The sequence below is a fragment of the Camelina sativa genome, chromosome 5 (genome assembly GCF_030686135.1).
Source record: "Camelina sativa cultivar CO46 ecotype springtype chromosome 5, ASM3068613v1".
Classification (NCBI taxonomy): domain Eukaryota; kingdom Viridiplantae; phylum Streptophyta; class Magnoliopsida; order Brassicales; family Brassicaceae; genus Camelina; species Camelina sativa.
This window is the reverse complement of record NC_141884.1, coordinates 13,337,896-13,365,199: the sequence shown is the minus strand read 5'-3', so window position 1 is coordinate 13,365,199 and position 27,304 is coordinate 13,337,896. Positions and strand designations below refer to the sequence as shown.

The 27,304-nt window shown below is 32.5% G+C and overlaps 4 protein-coding genes and 2 long non-coding RNA genes across 8 annotated transcripts; 2 read left to right on the top strand and 4 right to left on the bottom strand.

Moving 5' to 3' along the window:
* Positions 1 to 144: 144 nt before the first annotated feature.
* LOC147943698 (uncharacterized) lies at positions 145 to 2,579 on the top strand. Its single transcript, XM_087512327.1, has 2 exons — positions 145 to 397; positions 2,398 to 2,579. The coding sequence occupies exons 1-2, from the start codon at positions 145 to 147 to the stop codon at positions 2,577 to 2,579; spliced, it is 435 nt and encodes a 144-aa protein (XP_087368453.1).
* An 8,976-nt stretch (positions 2,580 to 11,555) lies between these two features.
* Positions 11,556 to 12,940, bottom strand: LOC104786742 (glutathione S-transferase U5). Of its 2 annotated transcripts, none has more exons than XM_087450039.1 (2): positions 12,270 to 12,940; positions 11,556 to 12,075 (listed from the first exon to the last, which is right to left on the bottom strand). In XM_087450039.1, the coding sequence occupies exons 1-2, from the start codon at positions 12,585 to 12,587 to the stop codon at positions 12,025 to 12,027; spliced, it is 369 nt and encodes a 122-aa protein (XP_087306165.1). In that variant the 5' UTR covers positions 12,588 to 12,940; the 3' UTR covers positions 11,556 to 12,024. The 2 variants fall into 2 exon arrangements, with proteins under 2 accessions (XP_087306165.1, XP_010510491.2); XM_010512189.2 differs by having other exon boundaries at positions 11,556 to 12,065; positions 12,270 to 12,831.
* Positions 12,941 to 17,432: 4,492 nt separating this feature from the next.
* LOC104786740 (glutathione S-transferase U4) lies at positions 17,433 to 19,572 on the bottom strand. 2 transcript variants are annotated; one of them, XM_087450040.1, is made up of 3 exons: positions 19,350 to 19,558; positions 17,989 to 19,268; positions 17,433 to 17,904 (listed from the first exon to the last, which is right to left on the bottom strand). In XM_087450040.1, the coding sequence occupies exons 2-3, from the start codon at positions 18,307 to 18,309 to the stop codon at positions 17,551 to 17,553; spliced, it is 675 nt and encodes a 224-aa protein (XP_087306166.1). In that variant the 5' UTR covers positions 18,310 to 19,268; positions 19,350 to 19,558; the 3' UTR covers positions 17,433 to 17,550. The 2 variants fall into 2 exon arrangements, with proteins under 2 accessions (XP_087306166.1, XP_010510490.2); XM_010512188.3 differs by having other exon boundaries at positions 17,989 to 19,572.
* Positions 19,573 to 20,603: 1,031 nt separating this feature from the next.
* On the bottom strand, positions 20,604 to 22,010 carry LOC104786739 (glutathione S-transferase U3). The gene is made up of 2 exons (XM_010512187.3): positions 21,500 to 22,010; positions 20,604 to 21,165 (listed from the first exon to the last, which is right to left on the bottom strand). The coding sequence occupies exons 1-2, from the start codon at positions 21,821 to 21,823 to the stop codon at positions 20,812 to 20,814; spliced, it is 678 nt and encodes a 225-aa protein (XP_010510489.1). The 5' UTR covers positions 21,824 to 22,010; the 3' UTR covers positions 20,604 to 20,811.
* Positions 22,011 to 23,903: 1,893 nt separating this feature from the next.
* On the top strand, positions 23,904 to 25,086 carry LOC147943697 (uncharacterized). The gene is made up of 2 exons (XR_015556922.1): positions 23,904 to 24,513; positions 24,632 to 25,086. It is a non-coding gene; the product is annotated as an uncharacterized LOC147943697 (long non-coding RNA).
* Positions 25,087 to 26,067: 981 nt separating this feature from the next.
* Positions 26,068 to 26,641, bottom strand: LOC147943696 (uncharacterized). Its single transcript, XR_015556923.1, has 3 exons — positions 26,453 to 26,641; positions 26,331 to 26,348; positions 26,068 to 26,197 (listed from the first exon to the last, which is right to left on the bottom strand). It is a non-coding gene; the product is annotated as an uncharacterized LOC147943696 (long non-coding RNA).
* Between the last annotated feature and the right edge of the window lie 663 nt (positions 26,642 to 27,304).

Below are 27,304 nucleotides of genomic sequence, written 5' to 3'. Positions count from 1 at the left end.
TTGAGTTGTGAAAATTGTAAAAGAGAACATTCTTCTTCTTCTTTATTGCAGCAGGTATCGTGACCCACAAGAGTCAATCCCTAAATTATGATTCTCCATCTTTAATTGATTAATCTTCTTCATTCAATACAAGCTTACTCCGACATGTTGCAACTTAATGCGGCGACGAATGGGCAGGGTGAGGTTGTAACATCGGTCTGGTGGGACATCACGAGGTGTCCTCTTCCTCCTAACGTTGACGCTCGTCTGGTCGGTCCGTTTATAAACCGGGAGTTGAAGAAATTAGGCTACTGTGGTCCTCTCACCATCACTGCCATTGGCATACTATCAGAAGTCTCTTTTGACATCCTCAAAGACCTCGCTTCCACTGGGATCCACCTTCATCACGTCCCAACAGGTTAATATTTCTTGTCTTTCAAGTTTAGTGATAAATTGATGAGAGTAAGAACACATGATGTGTTAGAGGAAGAATTATATTAGACTCTCATAATTTCAATGATATAATATGCATTCTCTTATATAGAGATTTAGTTTCCTATTCTAAGATATATATATAAATGTAAATTATACATCAGAAATAAATATTAACATTCCTAAACTATATATTCTAAATCTTCATGTATTCCATATTCTTGGACAATCATCTCAACCGTCGATCTCTCGGTTTGATCTCCGGTTCTCAATCTCCCAATACCCCCCCCACCGGCAAGCTCATACGTCGTAACACGGGTGAGATTGGACAAGTCTTCAAAATAACGGCTTTCTACCCGGCAAGCTCTGATACCATATTAAATTCGGGCTTTACTGTGGGCTTCCAACTCAAAACCAATTGACAATGAGTGGAGAGGTCCTAACCTTTTATATATTACTCAAGTCCTTTCACATCTATCAGTTGTGGGATCTTTTCTCCACACGCTCCCTCGAGATGATGGCTCTTCTAGCCATTAATCTCGACAGAATCCATCACGCCCCATCGAGATAATGCTCTTTATTTAGCTATCTCGATGGAATTGGGCTTTCTTTTGGGCCATCAATTAATGGGGTGATCGGGCCTCTATTCGGGCCGGATTAATTAACGGGCCAGCGTGTGTAGGCTCTGATACCATGATAGATTTGATGAGAGTAAGAACACATAATGTGTTAAAGTAAGAATTATATTAGTATCTCATAATTTCAATGATACAATATGCATTCTCTTATATAGAGATTTAGTTTCCTATTCTAAGATATATATAAAATATAAATGTAAATTATACATTAGAGATAAATATTAACATTCCTAAACTATATATTCTAAATCTTCATGTATTCCATATTCGTGGACAATCATCTCAACCGTCGATCTCTCGGTTTGATCTCCGGTTTTCAATCTCCCAATACTCCCCGGCAAGCTCATACGTGGTAACATGTGTGAGATTGGACAAGTCTTCAAAATAACGGCTTTATACCCGGCTGTCAGGTCATCATCGACATTTATACCCAGTCGTAGGGTCAAAACGGCTACAAAACCCAGCCGTTAGATCATCGACGTTTATACCCAGTCGTAGGGTCATCAATGACATTTATACTCGGCCATAGAGTCATCTTCGTGACATTTATAGTCAGCCATAGAGTCAATTCCTTAGGTTATGCTCGATTAAGCAAGAAACCATAATTAAGATAAACTTGGTAAAACATCATTACCATCAGCGTTCATACTCACCACAAAGAGATGAACGTGCAAAAAAATCTTCTTCTCAAAATAACTAGCAAGGTTTGCTAATTACTAAGACATAAATCAAGACCAAAAACTGACCGGATCAACAACGTAATCCACTTACGTCTCTCTTGTTTTTTTTTTTTCTTTCGTTTTTTTTTTTCGTTAATATATATATAATAAAAATCAGAAGAAGCTTGCATAAGAAGCAAGCAACATAGGTCAAAGAAATTAGGGATTTTTTTTTATAAAAAAAAACAGAAAATAGATAGAATATCATAAAAGCGGAAGCAAACAAAACCTTAATCCATAAGAATAATGATCCACAGGATCGACCGCTCTGATACCATGATAAATTGATAAGAGTAAGAACACATGATGTGTTAGAGGAAGAATTATATTAGACTCTCATAATTTCAATGATACAATATGCATTTTTTTATATAGCGATTTAGTTTCCTATTCTAAGATATATATAAATGTAAATTATACATTAAAGATAAATATTAACATTCCTAAACTATATATTCTAAATCTTCATGTATTCCATATTTTTGGACAATCATCTCAACCGTCGATCTCTCGGTTTGATATCTGGTTCTCAATCTCGCAATATTTAGGGTTTACATATTCAATTGGCTTGCTTTTTTCATATACTATTAGAGTCTTAACTGATTGAGTTCTTTTCTTTGCTGAAACAGATTTCATACCTATTTTGTCTAGTTTGATGGCGTGGACATGGCATAATCCACCTCCGGCTAATCTAATGGACATATATCGTCAGCAGTTCATCGATTCTTTTCTTGACCACCAATCGTTTAAATTCATCCATCCACGCCATCAATCCACTCTTAGCGGTATACCGTATCTCCGGCTAATATAATGGTCATCTCTCATCAGGAGGCCTTCGGTTCTTTTCTTGAGCACCAATCGTTTAGATACAACATTCTTGGGCCAATTTATAAATTTGATCCTCAGACTAAGCGACCTCCCACCACCATGAGAGAGTGTCCAGGGTGCTTCCCCTGGGAAAACTTACTGTCAAGCATCCGGGCAGATGCAATGTATTCAAATCCAGGAGAACTTGAGGTGGACGGGGAGTGTAATAGAGTGGCTGAATCTACCTTCTTTTGCTCAGCATGCCTTCTTGGTCTCCTAGGCTTTGAAAATTTCACCAGCCATCTCGAGAGTAATGAACATGCAATTGAAGTAAGCATTCTAGCCAAGCTATATATTTATATTTATATACTCTATTTGATTCAGCAAACTCTTTCCATATAGTTATGTTTTGCCTTAGTTTGACCCCATTGTTCTCTTTTGCTTGTCGTGCAGGAACTGGAATATTACGGCCATGAGGGAGTTGTGGCTGCCCGTGAATTTCGTTCTCGTTCTCGTTCGGAGGATGCTACTGCCATCCGAGAATTGATAAATCAAATTAGAGAAAGTAAAACTGCGGCTTGCAAGAGACGGAGGACATGAAGAATAAGAAGCTGTGGCGTTTTCATATGGTGATTTTTTTAACCGATAATACTTATGGCTTTTTTTTAAAAATATCTTGAAGTCTCGTTTTTTACTTACAATTATCTAATACTTTTATGAAGGAAATACATAAGGGATAATACTGTTTAACACAAATTGGTTTGAAGGAAGGATCTGACTTTCAAGATCATCAGATTTTGTGATTTTAACTTTATATATGATTCAGACATGATATTATATAGATTTGTTTTTGCAGTTACACAAAATCTTGAATGTTCGGAAACTATAGAGCTGCAAATCTTTTTTGTTGCTTTTCTCTGAAACCAGTTTACAACTCAGGAGAAGAAGTGATTGGTGAGACGTACTTAGGAGATTTATAAACTCCACAGGTTCTAAATTAAGTGTACAAGCTGCTCGGCTGAGGTGACGATTAGGACATATCCAAATAAACAAAAGTTATATAGACGATGCTTCCAAATCCTGAAGCCTTTAAGAGAGGATGTGAAAGCTGGCTAAAATGGAAAGCAGCTTCCAAATTTGTTGACATGTGGAAAGAGGAATCTTCTTCTACATATTCTGTTGTTGGCTTCTCACGAAGTACACCCACATTTTAACCTATATACAGTATGGCGTTTCCATAATATTTCTGTTAGAAGTTCACCATATATATATGTTTTGGTTCTTGTAGATCACAAGCCTGAGGCTGAGAAGTGTTGAGAATTGAGTTCTTGATTAAATCTGCAACAAAGAAAAATCAGTAAGTGGAAGAACAAAGAAGAAGAAGCAAAGCTCCCGTGAAGAAGAAAACGTTGTTGGAGAAGAGACGACGTGAAGAGAGGAGTCAAGGGAGGAGAAGAAAGTCAACAAACCTGTTGACATATGGGTTTGTGTTTTGTGAATTGGGTCATCGGTGATGACAAAGCCCATATGAATAAGTGTTTAGTTAAGGTCCAACAAGAAGAGTTGAGATAACTAAAGTAAACCTAGTCATAGTTAGAGTAGGGGCGGATCCACCTTGACCAACGGTGGTGCATGTGCACCATATGAAAATTATAAATCGTTTAATTTGTTCATAAATTTATAAGGTTACAGTAGCTTAATGGTAGGAATGCACCGGTTGATTTCTGAGGTCATGGGTTCGATCTCCTCCTCTGTAACACTTTTATAGTTTTTGCACCTGGTATAAAGTTTGGCTAGATCCGCCACTATTAGAGTATAAGTGAGTTGTTGTTAAGAGTTGTTGAATGTGTAAGAGTGAATCAAGGAACTAGAGTTCCAAATGAGTAAGTAGAGTGGCTACTAGTGTGGCGTGTGCAAGACTAAAGAGTAGAAGTATGGCCTACTGTATGAGCATAAGTGTGTGTGTGGCAAGTGGAGAGAAACTACTATATGTATGTGTGCTTGTGTTGTAAGAAAAAGTATCCTTGAGATCCAAAAAGAAAATGTAGTCTCTTTGTGTTATCTCTCTCTAAGTTCTCTAAACACTTTCTTGTTATTCAATGACCAAAAACAGAGTGTGTAAAACAGAGATAGAGGCTGTGAAGGAGGGACCAACTGAAACATTTGTTCAGAGTTTCAATTTTGAAACAGTCATTTGATCTGTTACAATTGCCATCCCTTGGTGTAGAAGGTAATAAAGAGGATCTGCTGGTACTGAATGAAGAGGTGAAAGGCATGGTGACCAAGACTACATAGATAGCTCAGTATGCTAATGCCAATCACTCAAGTACTAATTATATATATTTGTGCCCCATACAAAATAATTTTCTGCATCGACTACAAAGATATAACGAAAAATGGTCAGTCATGGGAAGAAAAGGAGCATGCGGTATAAGATTGAATTTATGATAACAAAAGAAAATTTGTCCACATTTGATCTTTTCATGAACCACCCCACCGATGTCTATCTACATATAATTATTTATGATTGAATTTATTTTTAGTATATACACTTTTGTTTGGTCATCAAAAATACAATTTTTGTGCAACTGTTAATGTTAAGTTCACTCCTATTTCAAATATCCCCTATATAATAAAACGGAAGTACACAACTTTTTTTAGACTATATAATATGGGTTATAAGATTAATTATTTGATTATTTGATTATTTTATAGGTTATATAGATTGTAACCATTAGTTAATCTCGATTTAGGATTTCTAAAACAGGAGATTCAAAAAAATAAAATAAAATCTCCAAAAAATATTTAATTAACCATATATAGGCAAACAAATCTCAAAAAATAATCATTAGTTAATCTCGATTTAAGATCTTCTAAAACAAAATATTCAAAAAAATAAAATAAAATCTGCAAATAATATTTAATTAACCATATATAGGCAAACAAATCTTAAAAAAATAATCACTCTTCCGCGGATTAAAAGTGATTTCCGATTATACTACAAAATAAACCGATCAATAATCTATTATTACCTTTTGAATAGGTATCATCTTTTGGTTCATGTCATTTAATTTTATCATACTTATAATGATGATTATTATGTTTATACACATTAGTACATTACAATTCATGGTGTACTGCAAGTTAAAATATTACATGACGGAGTTATATGACATGACGTGTTTGAGTAGATACTAATATAAATTTATAATTTCATTAATTTGGTGCTACATGAGTAAAATATCATTTCATTATTTTGTTAATAATATGACAATTAAATATGAATATTAAATGCGTAAAAAAATATGAATAGTAAATTAATTGACATATCTAATTAAGTTGATTAAATTAATGATGTAACAAAAAGTTAACAAACGATTTTTTTATCAAATAACTTAATTCGTGGTATACCGCGGGCCAAAATCTATACAAAATATACATTCTTTCCGTAAGTCATATTTAACATATGATTTAATGGCATAGTGTTTCATAAAAAAATCAACTTAAAAAAAAAAATTACATATATGGTGCTTTAAATAAAAATTACAAAATAAACAAAAAAATTTCAATATGTGCTCTAGCATGGGTCCATCATATTTAGCAGATGATTTTATTGCATAATATTTTATTCACAACAACTTTTAAAAAAAATCATATAAATTATATTTTATATAAAAATTATAATATAAATAAAAAAGAATTTTAATCTGTGCTATAGCACGGATCCTAATCTAGTTATAAGTAAATGGTTTTAAACTTATCGATTTTGTTGATTTTTTGAACTATCCACTTATATTTTATTTCTGTCAACTTAATTTTTTCCTTTATTCATTTATATTAAAAAGAGTGACTATATTTTGTTTAATTAGTTTTCTATATTATCGATTTTTTTTAACTGTTGATTTTTTTAGAGCACCTCTACCAACGTAATTAAAGCAGATAATTTATAATTAAATATTAAATATATTAATATAAAGAAGAAAAAGAGGCAGAGAGAGGTATCCACCATATTTATTATCAACTATTAATATAGCTGATACCCTATAATTAAATATTAATAACACCTCTATCAACGTATCCACCATATTTATTTTTAAATCAATAATTTAGTTTAAAAAAAATATTTACTTGTACTCAAAACTTGGTTAAATAAGTATACTAACTAGAGTTGTAGGTTTCAAATTTCTTATTAATAAATATAGTATATTTAAATATAAAAGTTTTAGACTTAAATTTCTTATTAAGTTTAAGTAAGTTTTAAAATTTTTCCTTTTAATTTTGAGAAATTGTATTTATTTAGAAATATATACCTTAAACTTAATAAATTATACCTTTCAAAAATAGATGTATTTTTAAATATATACTATATTCTAAGACAAAAACAAAAGTTGTTTGATGGATTTGTAATTCCCTTTTCATATGTGTCCGTGAAACTGATATTATTATATTTTTGTGGATGGAAAAATATCAACAGTCTAAAATGCATTCTTCCTAACATCAACAATCTAAAATGCATGCTTCCTACATATGAGTCAAAATATTTAAATTAAAACTAGTGAAAATAAACCAGTTTGACACAAATTTAGGGGAAAATAACTAGAATAACTCTCAATCGGATTGGATAACTAGATTAACCCAACATTTTTGTTTAATGACCAAAAACCCTAGTTTTGATTTTTTTTTATTAATCATAAAAAATAGAAAAAAGAAATAGGGCAAAAAAACAAAATCAATCAAACATTTTTTTTCCACATCCACCTCTTCCTTCTCCGGCATGGGCAAACAAATCAATCCAACATTTTTTGTGAAGTCTGCATTTAACTCAGAATCAACTGTATTTAGGTCTAGCTCTGATATTTACTATCTTTGGGAAGTTGTTGGACTGTTGGAGTCAAAAATTACATGGCCAAGTGATAAAATTATTTTTAACACTAATGTTGATTCGCAAAAGACTAATGGATCCAGGGTATTTTTTATTAACTGGGTTAATTGTTATAACTTTTTGAAAATCAGTAGTCATTGCTTTACTAATATTGTGAATACATAACTCTTTAGGCTGCAGGTGGAGATGAATTCGATGACAAATAGGTGAATTTAATGGTTTTTAATTTAAAAACGCATTTCCTTTTCTTTATATATTTTGTTGTTGATGTCAAAAAATAATATTTTATTGTTATATATACACATAAATTATAATAGAAATTGATATTAGACAACAAACAATTACAAATACAAAATAAAAAATAGATATGAAAATATTGTTTCATAGAATAATCAATATATATAACAATCATCAAAATAAAATTAAAGTACAAATGTACCAGCTATCATTTAAATTTTAATTCAAGTAGTTTAGGCCTTTAGGGTATTGGAGTATAGGGTTTAGGATTCAATCTCTTCAAATTTATGTTCCGTCTTAGTCAATTAACAAAATAAATTACAATAAGATTATTTTCAAATGTATAACATAAAATAAATCTGTTACAACATAAAATAAATCTGTAAACTCATTATAGCAATTACTTTTCTCTGTAATAGTCTGTTATCACAAGACAGATTTTTGGAAACAAAAAAAATCTGTCATAACATAAAATAAATCTGCCATAACATGCTACACCAATGTTATTACTGTAGGTCAAACTAGCAATTTTTATTTCCCAACAGAAAATCTGCTATCTCTCGACAGATTTTATGTAAAATAATTAAAATCTGTTGTAACTAAAAAAAAATCTGTTATCACTAGACGTCAATCTAGTAATTATTTTTAAATCAACAAATCTGCCATGTTATGAAAGATTTTCACCGTTTTAACAAAATCTGCAACCACTACAAAAAAAAAATCAGCCACAAATTATAAAAAAATTGTCATGTATTAGGAAGTCTGTTGTGTCGTCAATGATAAATCTGTCATGAAAAAAAACTGTTGAAAAAAAGAAAAACTGTCGCAACCATTTTGAATAAGTCTGCCAACTAAAATAAGTCTGCCGAAGAAAATCTGCCATTAACAATAAAATCTGTTATAAACTTATAAATCTGTCATAACTTACAGCAGATTTTTTTATTTTTTTGTCTCTATCGCTGGAAAAAATCATTAAGGATATTTTGGTATTTTATTTTTTCCTAACAAAGCAATAAAGGGTATTTTAGGTATAAAAATAACTCATCTAACCTTTATATTTTAGGAGTTAATTTAGTAATTAATCCCTTAATTTGGGTTAGTCTAGTAACTTTCCCTTAAAACTATTACAAGTTTATTTTCGAAGTATATTATTAAAGGCATATAAGTAATACTTAAAGGCATACAAATAATAATAACAATATGTGCTAGAATATATAATAATTTCTTGTAAATCACAGAATAATCAATTTTAAGATGCCGAAATAAATTTGTTCACACTATTGTTTTGTTCACATATAATTTAGTTTGACCATACAAAACCTATTTTTCACATATAATTCGATTATTGCTAAGACATCATTGAGACATTGTTGGTGTTGGTGTTGGTGTCACTCAAAACTCTTGTCCGTTGCAGCGTTGTGTCGAAGCTATGGCAATCTATTATTCAGGATAGTCGGTTCATTCACTCCCATTTCAGCTGCATTAGGCTTTTGTTTCTTCACGCAAAGAAAGAAGAGGCTTGGATGGTTGAGCTTGAGACTTCAACGTCCTTGAACTACGTAGTAATCAAGACTCTGAATGATAGGATCTTCTGAAATATTTCTCAGTGTGATGGGCTTATAATCACCTCTACTTCACCGCTCAACCATATATTACATACTCAGGTTAAAATTCTTGTTTGGAACAGTATTGAGGAAAATCACAGAGTGATTATGAGAGACGACATGTCAACTTTTGATAACTACGGTCTTTGAAAGAACAAGAGCATGCAATATAAATCTTACGGTATTGTCAATCACTCAAGTAGTAATCATATATATTTGTGCCCCATACAAAATAATTTTCTGCATCCACCAGTGACATGCGGTATAAGATTGACATGCCGTATAAGATTGAATTTATAAGAACAAAAGAAAATTTGTCTACATTTGATCTTCTCATGAACCACCACCGATGCCAATACATATAAGTATTTATGATTGAATTTATTTTTGGTATATACACTTTTGTTTGGTCATCAAAAATACAATTTTGGTGCAAATATTAATGTCAGTTCACTCCTATTTCAAATATTATAAATAAATGGTCTCAAACTTATCAATTTTGTTATTTTTTTGAACTATCGACTTATATTTTATTTTTGTCGACTTAATTTTTTCTTTATTGATTTATATTAAAATGAGTCGACTATATTTTGTTTAATTAGTTTTCTACATTGTCGTTTATTTAATTGTGGATTTTTTCTTAGCGGCTTAGAGCACCTCTATCAACGTATCTAAAGCAGATAATTTATAATTAAATATATTAAAATAGCTGATACCCTACAATTAAATTTTAATAACACCTCTATCAACGTATCCACCATATTTACTTTTTAAATTAATAATTTAGTTAAAAAATAGTTAATTTATACTCAAAACTTGGTTAAAATAAGTATAGTATTAACTAGAGTTGTAGATTTCAAATTTCTTATTAGTAAATTTAAATATAAAAGTTTGCTGTAGATTTAAAATTTCTTAATAAGTTTAAGTAAGTTCTCAAAATTTTCCTTTTTGTTTCGAGAAATTTTATTTATTTAGAAATATATACCTTAAACTTAATAAATTATTCCTTTCAAAAAAAGATGTATATTTAAAGATATACTATAATATTGTAAGACAAAAACAAAAGTGGTTTAATGGATTTGTAATTACCTTTTCATATTTGTCTGTGAAACTGATATTATTATATTTTTATGGATGGAAAAATATCAACAGTCTAAAATGCATTCTTCCTAACATCAACAATCTACAAAATGCATGCTTCCTACATATGAGTCAAAATATTTAAATTAAAACTATTACAAGTTTATTTTAGAAGTATATTATTAAAGGCATACAAGTATTAATTAAAGGCATACAAATAATAATAACAATATGTGCTAGAATATTTAATAATTTCTTGTAAAGCACAGAATAATAAATTTTAAGATGCCGAAATAAATTTGTTCACACTATTGTTTTGTTCACATATAATTTAGTTTGACCATGCAAAACCTGTTTTATATTTTCTCATGCATATCACTCAGTCAACCAAATTTTCAAAATGACAGACGATCTCACTTAGTAACGCCATATATATCTATCTTATATTGGCAGTTGTAAGTAATTTTCTCTTTTTGAACAAAAAGGATTAATTTTCTTAAAAGCTGGCACAAAAGTGAACTGACCTTCGCAGTGGCCAAAGGTAAGTCTTTAATGCACAAGACACCATCACATCCGGGATCGAGTCCCGTTTCCTACAAATATAGGGATTAGATTAATAGGCCGGCCTGTTGTGGCCCAATGGTTGACAAAAAAAAAAAAAAGTTGGCACAAAATTCATTTTAATTTTTTCATAATCTTAAGAAAAATTGCGATGTACTTGTAACTATTAAACAGTGAAAAATAGTTTTACTTATATTCTAAAATTTTGTGATGGAAATGTTACTATATAGGATAGTCGCAAATCCACCATATATTTTTGTCATATTCTGGGAGAAGTGACCAAAGTCTTTCATATCTTCTAGAGGTACTGTTTTGTAGATTACGTACTTAAGAGAGGATGATAAAAAATTTCCCTATCAAAATAATATGGGGCAATAATACTGGAAAGTAATTATATAGCCTTGAGGTTAACCTATTGGTGTGAAATACGTAAGGATGTTAGGTGCCAACTCCCAACCAAACCTTGATTTTGTTGTTGCTTTTTTATCTTTCCTTCTATTCATTCGTTTTGAATTCTCTTTATTCAGTTGTCGCAATCTGTCATATTATGGGACATGGACCAAACTTTTCTAATTATTAGCTAGAAAAGATAAGGTTGATCAATCTTCACCCTCTCAAGTCTCAACCACATATATATATATATATATATAACAGGACAATAACAACGATATCATCTTACAAACATTGAAACATGTGATAATTAACCAAAGACTTAAATTACAACATCGGACTGATCAAAAGACTTAAGAAGATGATTTGTTTCCTTGAATTAAGAAGATCTTACTCTCTCTGCCATGTAGTTCATGTGCTCAACATGTTTCTCTCTTGGAGGAATACAATCTCTAACAATCTCAACCTTCTCCAGATTCTTCACCCATCTCTTGTACTCTGGAAACTTCTCCTCTGTAATCACTTCCAATCCTATTCCTTCCCAACCTCTCTCCAAGCAAAACGGAATCATACTTCCGGCGACTAAATCCAAGAATCCGACATTCTTGCCGCCGAAGTAATCTTTTCCGACAAGTTCTTTCTCAAGATACATAATCAGTTCTCTTGCCTGTTCGGCCAACACTTCTCTTCCTTTCTCATCCGCTTTTGCCATTGATACAAAACCCACATTTATAATCTACAATATTCTTAGAGAAACAACAACATTAGTTTTTTAGTCTCTAATTCTAATAAATAATTATACTTTTTTGCATTTTCAACTGATTAAAGTATCACCAATTGTTTATTATTTGACCTCGACTTTAAAAATCGCTAATATTAAATCAATTTAATTACAAAACTGGAGTTAGTGAAGAGAGTGTGTGGGTATATATATACATACCTGTTCATCGATGAGTTTACCAAAGAACCGAGCTTTGGATCTTTCGTAAGGATCTTGAGGGAGAATTGGATTGTGAGGCCAAGTCTCATCGATGTATTCAAGAATTACTAGAGACTCGAGAATGGTTTTACCATTGTGAACAAGAACAGGTACCTTCTTGTGGATAGGGTTAAGAGCAAGAAGCAAAGAGCTTTTGTTCTCCAGCTTCTCTTCCACGTAATCGTACTTTATGCCCTTGAGTTTGAGAGCCATCTCGATCCGCCGGCTAAAAGGGCTCGCCCATATCCCCAAAAGCTTCACTTCTTCTGTCTCCGCCATTAGCTCTCTCTCTCGCTCTGTTTTTGTGCTTTCTGCCTTCTTAGCAATGTTTTTTTTTTGTTTTGGCTTTGAAGACTTATCGGTGTTTTTAGCTTACATTTATAGGCTGAGGGTTTTAATGGTCTTGTGGTAAAACGACGACAAAGTTTGCCGTTTTCTGGTGGGTTATGAGATGTAAATGCGAAGATCCTAGAAAGCGATAGATGTTGTTTAGACTTTTAGAACGTTTTTGTAACGTTCACTTTAGATATTTTTGATAGGAGGAGATGTTCTTAAGTTTTAGCTCTTTTAGCCATCCCTGAGAGGGTTGTATCCTCTTCATGATAGTTTTTTGGTGTTTTGTCGCCCAAATGGTTTTAGTGATTAACCATTCTTTTGTAAAAACCAGGTTTTCTCAACTGGTTTGGGCTAATTTAGGAGTAGCCTAATTGTGAATGGGTGCAGTTTTTTGTGTTTTGGAAAAGCTAGGTGTAAGACCCTGTATTTAAAGGTTATCCGATCATCAAAATTAATATAAAATAACTATATTTATTAGGAGTCTAGGACCAGTGCCAAATGTTTAACACCGGTCCGATCCTTCAGAAAAGGCATTATTAAGAGCTAGATATATAAGCCTGAAAAAAATCGGATTATCTTTTTAGTTCAGTCCATTGGAACAAGAAATGTTTTGGTCTCACTCTTACTCCCAAATAAACATCAAATAATAAACAAAATATATAGTGTTATAACACTATCTATTATTTGATGTTTATTTTATCTCCATTAAAACTGTTATTATCACACGAGTTGCACTAGGTTTTGCCATTTCCTCCATCTACGTACTTCTTCGCTGATTTTGCGCAAATATATACACATTAACGACCGTTGGACCACAGGATAAATGATAGAATATTTCTGGCTAATAGTTTCTTAACGAAGATCACATGTTTAAGAAAACAAAATAATTCCAGATCATGGATGTTGACAGCTCCGTATCCACTAGCACATCTTGACATCGGGTGTGTTAAAATCGTACTATATAATTGGTATTTGGTGACCATAGAAAAAAAAAAATTGGTAACATTAACAGTTTTCAAAAACTCAAAAAAATATTACAAATAAAACCTTTGTAAAATAAAAGGTAAATAATATGGAGTTATGGACCCTATAGATATATTTTGGAGAGTTATGAAAGTATTTTCGGCTTCTTCATACTTGTTTCTAGTTTAGGTTTATTCATATTTTGTTTATAACAATGTTTGAATAACACGACCTTTCTTGTAATATTGTTATAGAGTTGTCCGTTTGGTGGTGTTTCCTACTAACAATGAATGGTGTTGCTTGTAGACAAGAAATACAAAGGTCTTATGTTTGATTTTTAAAACCTTTTCACAAATTAAAAAAAAAACACACACACACACCAATTTGTAAGTTTAATTTGTAATTTATGTTTACATGAAAAAGTTTATAGAAAAAAAGAATAATTATAAGATATAAACATTTGCATCTTCTTAAAAACTACATTTCCATAAAATTATCAAACACATTCATATTATTCAACTATAGTTGATATAGCGAAGCAACCGGTATAGAAGTGCATGCCTTCAAACGAAAAAAAAATGGATTGCTCTCCTTTCATTTTTATTCAACAATAAAACAGGCCGGTGTTCTTAAGACGCTAGAGATTGCGAGTTTATTTGAAGATAAATACACAGTAAACAAAGAAACATGCATAGACACAATCCAAAACGAACAATCAACGCCAGCTTTAAATCAGAGGCTTGAAAGAGAAGCCATTGACCGTTGCACCTCCGTCAACGCAGATTGTTTGACCTGTTATATAAGAAGCTGCCGGAAAACAAAGAAATGCCACAAGCGATGAAACTTCATTTGGTTTACCAGCACGTCCCATTGGTGTCTTCTTCTCCATCATCGAGATACTGATTAAGAGATTTTGGCATAAGTTAAAATGTGTATATATATTATGACTTATGTGCATGCTCACCAGTCGCCACATAATGTCTAGGCTCTAGGCTGTAGGCTCTAGCAAATTATTGCTTTAGTAACTATCTGTAAAGTGTCGGTGATTATTTCTATGGTTAAGCCATATAAGTAGTAGGCTGCGAGTTCGGTTAATAAAACCAACCGATCCGGTTGATTTGGTTTCCAGTTTCTTTTGCTTATAGAAATTAGTCAAATGAATAACCTGTTTGGTTTGGTTCAGATCTCGATTTATTTTGGTTGAAATTTTTTTTATCGAAATTAATTATTTTTTTTTGGTTTTGACAGTTAAAATCTGGTAAAACTGGTTAATTCAGTTAAATCAAGTCGGATTTGAATATAATTTGGTTTGAATCAGTGTAAATTTGCTTTAGCTTTGTTTAAGAAAAATCAGGTAACCGATTGGTTAGACCCACACGCCACACCCATACATGTGATGTCCGTGGTAGTTAGGGCATCCTTAATGGGATAACTTTTTTGTATGTTCTTAGATTAAATATATAGTGAAAATAATCTAAGATCAGTTGTTAAGATGATAGGTAAAAAAAATGGGGGAACTAATTTTGGTGTTCTTAGAATAAAGATATAGTAATATAATATTCTTAAACATTTTACAAAGACGTAATTTATTATTAACTATAGACCAAAACTTGAATGTGAACAAATATACAAACCAAATTCAATGATCTTGGACAAAAAATTATTAATACTTACCTACAAAACTTTCAAATTAAAAAACAGAGAGCTCCTTCTTTGTCATCACCCACAACAACAGATTCCATGTAAACACTGAAAACAGAGAGCTCCTTCTTTGTCATCACCCAAGGAAGCTGCAAATGATCCAAGAATCCACACCCACTTTTCCCCTGAAAACATTAAACAAAAAGAAGAATGTAAAGCATCCAAACATGATTATAAACCAAGCTAATAACGAGAGAAGGATAAGACAATTACATTGAAAGAGATGCTTTGAGAGAGTATCATTTGGCATATACTCTGCTACCAACAATCTCTCATCTCCCTCGGCACAGCAACCAAAACTTGTGTATAAGTAAAAGTCATAACACTTGACACACACTAAACAAAACTTATCTTGTTCCCCACATCCTGCTAAAGCTCGCTAAAACCCGCCTACTAAGGAAACTTTGATTCTTCAGTTCAGCTTTCCCATGATCCAAGAGAGTTACGACCTTTGCTATAGCCTATAACTACTGTGACACCACTTAGCTAGTCATAGCTTTGACTAAGAAGTGATCAGACAGTCCAAGAGATTCAACTAGGGTCTAAAATCCGAGTCAATGAATCAATGAACAAAGTGCTAAACAACAAACCATGCATTCTCCTTTTAACCGCTGAACCACCACCCTCACTACCTCTAGAATGATTCCCTTTCCTGCTATACACTTTCAAGCTCCTCCCACTCTCTTCTTCTTCTACTACTACTTCCTTACCACTACTCCTACCGCTAAAAAGACCTCTAGACTACCGTTATCAAACTCCATTATTATCTGCATCCCATAAATCCCAAAAATAAAATTGAAACATCAAAACAAAAACAAAAAAACACAAGACGATTCTGAATTTGATCGATCATAATCACAATTAGAGTCTCGAAGCTAAATTTTACCTTGGAGAAAAAAAGAACAAAGCTTGAAGAACTCAGCAACGACCTGCGAGAGCGAATCTAAACCCTAGATTTCAGCTACTTCGACATAGATTTAAACAATTCAGAGAAGAGAACTATGGATTCTCTCACAAAACTATTTTCTATGCGTGAAGTGGTCCAAGAAACTACAAGAAACAGGCAATGCAATTAAGAAATCGCAAATAATAGGCAATGCAATTTTCTATTCGTAATTAAGTGGTTTCGATTGAGATTTGGTTTCGATTTGCCAAAAGCCGGACAAAGGAAACGACGGAGACAACGACGGAGACAAGGACGGAATAGGACGGAACTAGCTTCTCTCCTTTCGATTTCGTGTTTCAATTGCCGGAAAACAAAGCTTCAGCGGCGACTATGTCGAGAATGAAGCTGTCGCCGTTTTCGCAAGAGAAAGAAACCCTACACACACGATTTCGTGCGAATGAAAGAAATGAAAAAATTAAAAATACTCAATTTTTTTTCGACCAATCAGAAGAGAGGAAGAATATTGGAACACCCTTTGGATCAGTTCTGAACCAAGATCAAAAAAATTGATCTAAGCCCACTGTTACATATTTTTATTATTTATTGGGCTAAGAAAAGGGGGAAAGTTATCCCGTTAAGGATGGCCTTAGTTGTCACTGTTTAGACAACTTTTTGCGTGTCGAAACTGGAAACCAATTCCCAAACTAACTTTTAAGATTTGTAAGAAACTGAAATAATACAACATTCAAAATGTTTATATACTAGATAGTAATCCGTGGGAAAACCGCACGCTAAACTTTTTTTTATGAAAATTTGTAATAATTTATTATGTTATTTATTAAATTTTAAAATCTAAGCTGTTAAACAGAACTGATATAGATTTTATTCGATTAGATTTTTGATAAAAATTTTAACCCGTGATGGTAAAATTTTTTGATAAAACTTATAGTTGTAGATTTTATTTGATTAGATTTTTAAAATTTTAGTTGTTAATTTTTTAATAATATTTTTTCTTTTTAAGTACGAATTAGTTTAGATTCGAATAAATTTTATCTACTTTTGTAGATTTAATTTATCTGTCAACGATTTTTTGGTTTATTAATAATTAATAAAGATTAATTAATTAATCAAGTTTTTCTAATGGCAAGTGAATATAAATTTTTACACATTTTAAGATTAGTTTGATATTTGTACTTCCCAATTAATATAGTAAGATAGTAATTAATATGATATTAGAATTTAGTAAAAGAAATAATTACGTTGTTCATACAACTTTTATTTAACGAGATTATACAAACATGAAACATATAGTTAACATCTATCGATCGATCGAAGAGTATAGTTGTTTTCTATTAATTAGGCTGATTTGATTCGTTCTGCAACTTTCTTCATGTGCTCAATCTGTTTCTCTCTAGGAGGAATACATTCCCTCACGATCTCATTTTCTTTCATATTCTTGATCCATCTGTTCAGTTCCGGAAACTTTTCTTCCGGAATCATATCAATTCCCATACCTTCCCAACTTCGAGCTATACAAAACGGAATCATACTTCCTGCGACCAAGTCCAAGAATCCGATCGTCTTGCCGCCGAAGAAATCTTTTCCGGTGACTTCCTTCTCAAGAAAAGTAAGGAGTTCTCGAGCCTCCTCGATTGCAACCTCTATTCCCTTCTCTGCTTTTATCACATCCTTGAACGCTCCTGGTCCGACCTACAAGAATATCGTAAACCGTTTCATCACAAAAGTACTAATAGTTTCTAGAAATCACCTAAGCAAATTGATATATAAGGTTACCTGTTCATCAACGAACTTAGCCCAAAATAAAGCCATGGATTTCTCGTAAGGATCTTGAGGAAGAATTGGATTTTGCTTCCATGTTTGGTCGATATATTCGAGAATCAGATGTGACTCGGGTATGTGTTTACCGTTGTGGATAAAAACCGGAACCTTCTTGTAAACCGGATTTAGCTGGAGAAGCAAAGGGCTCTTGTTCACTATATCTTGCTCCAAGTACTCATATGGTACGCCTTTGAGTTTGAGAGCCATCTCGACTCTACGACTAAAAGGACTTGCCCAAAACCCTAGAAGCTTCACATCCTCTCCAATCTCTGCCATTGCACCTCTCTCTCTCTCACTCTCTAACTTTTTTTTTTTTTGTTTTGTTAATGTAACTCTTTATTCTTCTTTGACTATTTTATGTGGTTTTGTAACTGCTGTTCTCGTGAATTATTATTGATCGGTTCACGTATGCAGTTTATATGGTTCTGTTCTCTAGGCGTTACATCCTTCCTCTTTTGACTAGTAGTTTTGTTTTTGTGGTTCCGTTCTCGTGTTTGACTACTATATGAAGAAAATACCATTTTGCCTTCTCTTAGTGAATATCGCTGCTAAATATCCAATGAACCGTGAACACATTATCATCTCTCCATTAATTCAAATATACTACTTTTCTTCTTCCTCAAACAATACCAACTTTGTCAATAATAATACTCAACGTTCAAGAAATTTCTCCTTTTTGTTTGATTTTATTCTATCTTAGGGCATGTGTCCCTCAATTTTTGTCCTTCAATTATTTTATTTATATGTTGATAGTTTCTTAAGTTTTGTTTAGCATTGGTGTCCTTCAGGGTGTTCTTCAGGGTGTGGTCTTTCATAGTATTTTTAATTAAAAAATTAATTATTTAAATAAATCTATAAAAACATATTAAAGTTTTAATTTAAATAAAACATATAACATTGACATTAAAAACATAAGAAAATTACAAACTTACAAAAACTTGAAAAAACAAAAAATACAATTAAAACATGAAAGATAAAAAACATAAACCATAGAAACATCAAAGATAAAAACATACATTTTATTAAATTCATAGATTTTTTTTAATTAATCTTCATTATCTGGAAAATGTCCAAAGTTAGTCCAAATATGCTCAATCAAATCTTTTTTTAACCGTTCATGGACTTTTTTATCCCGAATTTCTGTAAGACGAGTAATTGTAGTGCTCATATTGGAACCCAAACTGGCGGCACCGACGGTATATGTTTGATCGACATCTTCTCCGTGTTGAAATTCTCTAAACCCTCAATCGATGATACATCAAAAAAACCCTAAATCGAGATTACATAAAAACCAAAATTGAATTTCGAACACAAACCTCTTTCAATTTAAGAACCGGCGGATAACTTCGACCACAAACCTCTTGACAGAGCAGATCGGCCTTTGCATGAGGAGATTTTTAAGATGAAATTTCAGATCGGTCGGAGCAAACAAATCGCCGTCTGAGAGAGAAAAAGAGTGAAGAGAAAGGAAAGAACAGAAAGAAATGATCTCGACTCTTCGGTTGTTTTTGCTTCACCCTACCAAAAAAACAACAACAAATAACAATAGGACACGTGTGGGGACGGACGAGATAAAATACGTCTCAATTATAGGAACGTATCTTCCTTATATTGTCAATTTCGATTTAAATTTGAGAATTAATTACTGAAGAACACTTGATTTATATGCTGATGCACATGCCCTTAGATATACGTTTCTAGTTGTATCCAAAAATTAATTTATTTACTATTCTTGCAAATACCCTTTCTTTCCTTGAGCAAGTTTCTTTATGTTTTCTGTCATTCTTTTAAGTATTAGCTTTCCTTTCGGTCTCTGTTTTCTACTAGACTTGAGAACTCTGTTTCTTTACCTTTGGAAGTTGGAGAAATAATTATAGGTCTTTTATTCTTACAATAATAATTATTGAATAATTCATTTTTATTATTTTTCCTCTTTACATTTTTTCCAAAACTATTCTGATATATCATTTTTATTTTATTTTTTGATTTTTTGGTATATCTAATGTTAACTTTCATAATTTTGATATAACTTTAAAATTTAAAATATAAGCTAAGTTATTACATAAATTGATATGTGACATGATTTTGTAAAAACTACTATTATACTCTTATGTAAATTGATCTTGACTACAAAAAATATAAATGAAAAGAAAAGGCCCATTTAAAGCTTTTACTATGATAGTTTATTTTCCTTGGTGTGGAACACCTATAAAAAACATAATGCATGTGCATCATTCATAGGTATCATCGAAGGACATATGGTAGGTAACATCATGACTGGCATCACTTGTAAATTTGTTCATCATTATTGGTATGTGTGTACTAATCCTCATGCCTAGACATATTCTAGTTTTCTAACAGTCACATTATTTACAAAAATTTGATATATCAGACTCCTCATCAGCAAGCACTTTCTGGTATCAGATTACGTGACGTCGCCAAATAACTAATCGTTTAGATGCATGTTGAAACTCACCTGCACCTATCGAATTATGTATGACTTTATACGACCGGACTTAAATGTTAGATTTTTGTTTGAGTAATTTAAATTAGTTATTAACTAAACAATATCAATAAAATATCTCATGATAAAATATAATCATATGTCAATAATTAAGATAGAACTAGACATTCATACATTTTTATTCTACTACCACTACCACTACGGATACATGTATCACTCATCTTTATTTAGTAGATTGTTCATAAAAATTTGCAATAACAAGACATATACTACTATAGTTAACATCGCAGGATTAAAGCGTAGTATGTTGTCTCTTAGGCTGCTCTCATTAGCTTTACAATTTTCATCATGTGCTCAATATGTTTCTCTCTATCAGGAATACATTCCCTTACAATCTCAATTTCTTTCAAATTCTTGATCCATCTGTTTAGTTCTGGAAATTTTTCCTCTGGAATCATATCAATTCCCATACCTTCCCAACCCCGAGCTAGACAGAACGGGATTATACTTCCCACGACCATGTCCAAGAATCCTATTGTCTCTCCGCCGAAGAAATCTTTGTTCCTGATTAGATTCTCAAGATTCATAATTTGTTGTTGAACTTCCTCGGTTGCAGCATCAATACGATTTTCTGATTTGACCAGAGACCTGAACCCTATCGATACTACCTACAAGGTTAATTATATACAGCAAAAGTTTCATAAACATGTAAGTAATTAATATACTTTTTTTTTTACATGCATCATGACCAATATACTTCTTAATTATCATTATCATTTATTTAACTAAATATTCGCGACAATATTGATTATTATAATTTTACATGCAAATACAATGGAAATGATTATTACGGAGAGGTGTGGCTTCATTACCAATGGGAATAAGAATCTTGATTTCACTATTGAACTTGTAGAAACAGTTAGTTCTAAGTGTTTATCATATCGTTTCTAGAAATTATACCTATGCAATTAGTTAACAAAGGAATTAGTTTTACGAATTTACTTGTTCATCGACGTACTTGGCCCAGAATCGAGCCATGGCTCTGTCGTACGGATTCTCCGGTAGAATTGGATTGTTTGTCCAGGTTTGGTCGATGTATTCAAGGATCAGCTGTGACTCGAGTAATACATTACCATTGTGGACCAAAACAGGGACTTTTTTGTAAATTGGGTTGAGTTGAAGTAGCAAAGGGCTCTTCACGACCAAATAGTTTTCGTCCAAGTAATCGTATGGCACGCCTTTGAGTTTGAGAGCCATCTCGACTCTACGACTGAATGGACTTGCCCACGATCCTATAAGCTTCACACCCTCTTCTTTCTCGGCCATTGAATCAATATCTTTCCCGCTGTTTTTTTTTTTTTTTTTTTTTTTTCCTATTTAACTCTTATACTCGTTATACTCCAACGTAAATTATGCTTTGATTATAAAGGCAAAAGGAAAAGAAAAAGGTAAAGGAAAACGGAAAAAAGTCTTTTTTAGGCCCCTTTGACTCCAATAGTTAAGCATACTTTTCCAAGAGTTGTGGCTTGTGAGGAACACTTAATTACAAGTACAACGTAATGTATCATCCAAGAACTTCTAGAATATATATTCACATCATCTATGACGTCACTTTCAATAATTGTTACATTTATGTTCCACGATTAATCAAGAAACGTTTAAAACGTTGTTGTACGTTTGTTGAGTACTACAGCACGAGGCAAATGAACGGTCAAGAAAAGCAAAGAGGTGAAAATGTAGCAAAATAATAAAGAGGGATAGCAAACAAATCTATATATAATAGCAATTCCAATAAATACCATCAAAATTGTATTTTTCAATCATACCTTTTGGATAATTTTTCAAAAAATCAGTAAAAAAATGAAATTGTGCGTTTTAAAAAAATTTGCGATTGTTCATTGTAACGGTTTTTTTGTAAAGTTGCAACTGTTCATTGTAGAGTTGTGTTTATTCGAATATTCGTATCTTTTAAAATATATAATAGCAATCTGAATAAATGCCACCAAAAGTTGTGTTTTTTCAATCGTACTTTTTGGATAATTTTCTAAAGAAATATTAAAAAAAAAAAATTGTGCGTTTTACAAAAAGTTGCAATTGTTTATTGTAACGGTTTTTTTGTAAAGTTGCAACTGTTCATTGTAGAGTTATGTTTTTTTGAATATTCATATCTTTTGAAATCTATATATATTTGTCTGTTTGAACTGTTTTCATTTTTTTGTCATGACACAAAATAATATAAAATTTCAATCTCAATGGTTTTTACAGCTTTATAAATTATTCTCTAGCATTGAAACAAATAACAAAATAACTAACAAGTTCGTTGAAACAAATTTTCCATTTTATGTTGAATCTAAATAATTGAATATTAATATCTACTATTCAACGTTATTCTATAATCTAACTAAAATGTTAGAAATGATTATAGCAATAGAGAAATTTAATACAACTCAATATATAGTTTTACAGTTGCGTCTATTTATCGTAACTTCCATTAAAAATAGTTTAATATTTAAAAATAATAATAACAATCTGAATAAACGCGAACAAGAGTTACGACTTTTCGTAGTATTTTTTGTAAAAAAATTGTTTTTATTTGGTTTTTTTTGTTTAAACTCAAACAGTTGTATTTGTTCATTGTTGAATTGTGCTTTTTTACTATATTATATTCATATTTTTTCATCACAATTTTTCCTTCTAATAGGTGTGTTTATTTAAATAGTCATGTCTTTTGAAATTTCTATATATTTATCTCTTCATCAATAACTAACAAATCATTGTTCGTTAAAACGAATTTTCTGTTTTATGTTGAATCTAAATAATTTGGATATTAATGTCTAATATTCAACGTTATTTTATCATCTAACTAAAATTTTAGAAATGATTATAGCAATAAATAAATTTAATAAAACTTAATAGAGAATTTACAATTGCGTCTATTAAACGTAACTTTCGTCAAAAAATATTTTAATAGTTAAAACTTATTTTATTTTGTTTTTAAAAGTTATGTATTTTAATTTTAATTTTTCGTTGATACAATTTCACTCACTATTAAATATATTTTTATTTATAATTATTTAATAGAAAATTATATTTACTCATTACAACCATTAGTTCAATATTATTAGTTAGGATCATTTTGTCATAATAATTTTTTTAATTGTAGCTCTTTACCATAATTCTTCGTAAAATATCTTATATATTTATAATACTTAAACAATGTTTTTTGCAAAGTTGCGTTTATTCTACATAATATTTTTTGTTATAAGTTTTCATTTTGATGGTTGTGTTTTTAGTAACAGTTTATGTTTAATGTTTATGTATTCAAACTACTCTATTACATTCAAATGATTTCATAATATATAATTTTAAATTTTATTATTTTTTCTTAAAATATTTCTCACCATTTTTTACTTTTTTTTTATAATTCAGAGAAGCCCTAATTGTATTTTTTTTTTTTTTTTTTTTAAGAAACGGGCCTTTTTATTATTGGGCCCCTTAATGGGCAGATCCACGAAATTACATGGGAAACAGAGACTACAAGCAAATCGGAATAGTAACCATTGCCGGAAAGAAGACTCGTGCCCTATTGACACCGTGTTGCAGAGGGTCCGATAATCAGCTCCGGCGGATGCGAGAACCACAACTTTGCGGCGGATCGAGGTATCTAGTAAACGGGGAGGAAGCATCCGACTCCCGACCACCGTTCCTTTTCCCTTCGACCAACCAGCCCGCCACAGATCTCCCGGTATGAACAACTCTCCGACAACTCGGCACGTTGTTGGTAGCTCCCGTTCCTAGCAAGCTCCAACTTCAGGCATATCCTCTTCTTCCCAGATCTGGCGTTCTTCCAACTAGCCGAATCAGATCTCTTCACACCGGCCTGGCGGAAGCAAGTCACGGCAGCGAGCCCTAATTGTTAATTTGTTACTGCCTCGTCAATCATGCGGCAGAAAAAGTTAAGGCTCCTCTCCTTTTGCTCTAGTTCTCGTCGTTCATCTTTGAATCAGTCTCCAAAGGTTCCGTCTTTTTTTCTCTCTTCTAATAAGTTAAATATATCGTTCGTTCTCTGATGCAGAGGAGACATATATGTCGATTTTGCATTAAGTCTCTTCTAATATTGAACTTACCTCGTAGGATTTAGTGGCGACGAAAATGGCGACGAGATATGAGTGTGAAGATGCAATCAGCTCTCTTCCAGACGAGATACTTGCTCAGATCTTGTCCTATCTGCCCACGAAACGAGCTGCTTCAACTTCAGTTCTGTCTAAAAGATGGAGAACTCTCTTCTCACTGATGAATCTGTTGGAATCAAGTCTTTGATTAATCCACAAAATTGGTGAAACAGAATCAAGAGCATGAAGAGAAGAAGATGGAGAAGAGTTCGTTGGTTAGAACGAAGAAGAAGGTGAAGAAGCGTTGAAGAAGAAGACAAAGAAAATTGGTATTGGGCCTTTTGTGTTATGTAAGTCCATAAACTTGTTTAATGGGTTTGTATTCTGCTTTCATAAAACTATAGGGTAAAAACCTAAGTAAGTCTCATATATAAGTGTAATGGTGTATAATGAAATGGATAAGAGAGTTTAAGGAAAGAAGAGGCTAAACCTAAAAGTCGAACATGGTATCAGAGCTTCTGGTTCTTGGTGATCTTCAAGCTTGAAATTCCTGCGCAAAAGAAACATGGACACAAGTATGAATCAGGTGATTAAAGAGAGAGAGTATTGTAGTATATGCAAGAAGCATAACCACAGTGAAGAAAAATGTTATCTCAAATGTCGATATGAAACCCAGTTTTCATTCAAGCAATTCAGGCCGAGAAGAGGCTGTTTTGGCTGCGGGAAACACGGGCATTTTGAAAAAAACTGTCGAAGCAAAAAGCATCAAGATAGAAAACCACAAAATTACCGGGAAGAAGAAACAGGGCTGTTTAGTGCAGCATATGTTGTAGAGCAAACAAGCAACGATGAAGTGTGGCTGATTGACAGTGGAGCAACTAATCACATGACTCGTGAAGAAAAGCTCTTCACCACCATAGATAGGTCAGTTCGAGTTCCCATTAGAATTGGAAATGGCGCTAGATTAATGACTGCAGGAAAAGGAAACATTGAAGTGGTAACTAAGAAGGGAACAAGAGTTATTAAGGATGTGTTTTTGGTTCCAGAGATAGACAAAAACTTGTTGAGTGTGCCCCAGATGACTAGAAATGGTTATCAAGTGTTGTTTGTTGGGAACAAATGCATTATTCACAACCAAAAAGGGGATAAGATTGCTGAAGTAGAAATGGCAAGGAATGCTTACTTATTGAGGATGCAAATTGCAGAGGAGAGTGTGCAAATGGCCAAAGAAGAGAGTATGTCTGAGCTGTGGCACAAAAGATTGGGTCATTCAGGACTACACAACCTGCAAAATCTCCAAACAAATCAAATGGTTAAAGGATTGCCATGTTTCAAAGTGATCAAGGATGTATGTGAGGCATGTGTAAAAGGAAAACAGTGCAGAGAGGAATTCCCTAAGATATCAGAGACCAAGAGTGAAGGAATTCTAGAACTAATCCATACAGATGTATGCGGACCAATGCAGACACCATCATGTAATGGAAGTGTATACATACTTACTTTTACTGATGATTACTCACACATGCTATGGGTGTATTTCCTGAAGTCAAAGTCAGAGACATTTGCCGCTTTCAAGAAGTTCAAGAATCTGGTTGAAACACAAACGAACAAGAAGATAAAGAAAATCAGGTCAGATAGAGGAGGAGAGTTCAAGTCAGAAAACTTTACAAAATTCCTAGAAGAAAATGGAATTGAAAGGCAATTTACAGTAGCTTACTCACCTCAACAAAATGGGGTTGCTGAGCGTAGAAACAGAACGTTGATGGACATGGCAAGAAGCATGTTAAAAGACAAGGAAATGCCAAATGAATTTTGGGCTGAAGCAATATTTACAGCAGCTTACCTTCAAAACAGACTACCCACTAAGGCTTTGAATCAGAAAACCCCACTTGAAACTTGGAGTGGCCATAGACCTTCTGTCAACCACCTTAGAGTATTTGGATGCATATGTCATGTGTGGATCCCTGCAGTAAAGAGAAAAAAGTTAGATGATAGATCGGAGAAAGCTGTGTTCATGGGATACAGTAGTGTAAGTAAAGGGTATAGAGTGTATGTCCTGAGTACAAGGAGGATAGAAATATCAAGGGATGTTGTTTTTGAAGAAAACAAAAGTTGGAACTGGAAAACTCAAGAAGAAGTTAAGGAACAACCTGAGGTGTCTCCGAGTGCTGAAAACCCACCTCTTAAGACATATGTTGGTGTACAAAGGAGAAATGATACAAGTCCAGCAAACAAATCAACTACAAGTGATGTGAGACATGAAATTAGTCCCATACCCTTTCAACTGAGTGGAGAAGTGTCAGAAATTGGTAGCTCATCGAGACAAGTTCATAGAGTCAAAAAGCTAAGTGATATTTATCATGAAGAAGAAGAACAAGACAATGAAGCTAACCAAGTTGAGGAGGCATGCTACTTATCCTGGCAGGAGCCTAGTTTTTTCGAAGAAGCTGTCAATGATGTAAACTGGAGAGATGCAATGGGTGAGGAAATTTGCAGCATCAATAAAAATGATACTTGGGATTTGGTGGAGAGACCTACAGATAAGAAAATAATCTCTGTCAAATGGATATACAAGATAAAGACAGATGAGGTTGGTAAAATCCAAAAGTTGAAAGCAAGATTAGTGGCTAGGGGATTTACTCAAACCTATGGAGAAGACTATGGAGAAACGTTTGCCCCTGTATCTAGACACGAT

What these genes read in the sequence shown, in the direction of transcription:
- LOC147943698 (XM_087512327.1), top strand. Translation starts at nt 145, where the DNA reads ATGTTGCAACTTAATGCGGCGACGAATGGGCAGGGTGAGGTTGTAACA. An exon ending in CCTTCATCACGTCCCAACAG is followed by an intron (nt 398 to 2,397) that starts GTTAATATTTCT and finishes TTGCTGAAACAG; the next exon opens with ATTTCATACCTATTTTGTCT.
- LOC104786739 (XM_010512187.3), bottom strand. Translation starts at nt 21,823, where the DNA reads ATGGCCGAGAAAGAAGAGGGTGTGAAGCTTATAGGATCGTGGGCAAGT. An exon ending in CCAAGTACGTCGATGAACAA is followed by an intron (nt 21,166 to 21,499) that starts GTAAATTCGTAA and finishes TTAACCTTGTAG; the next exon opens with GTAGTATCGATAGGGTTCAG.
- LOC104786740 (XM_010512188.3), bottom strand. Translation starts at nt 18,309, where the DNA reads ATGGCAGAGATTGGAGAGGATGTGAAGCTTCTAGGGTTTTGGGCAAGT. An exon ending in CTAAGTTCGTTGATGAACAG is followed by an intron (nt 17,905 to 17,988) that starts GTAACCTTATAT and finishes ATATTCTTGTAG; the next exon opens with GTCGGACCAGGAGCGTTCAA.
- LOC104786742 (XM_010512189.2), bottom strand. Translation starts at nt 12,587, where the DNA reads ATGGCGGAGACAGAAGAAGTGAAGCTTTTGGGGATATGGGCGAGCCCT. An exon ending in GTAAACTCATCGATGAACAG is followed by an intron (nt 12,066 to 12,269) that starts GTATGTATATAT and finishes AGAATATTGTAG; the next exon opens with ATTATAAATGTGGGTTTTGT.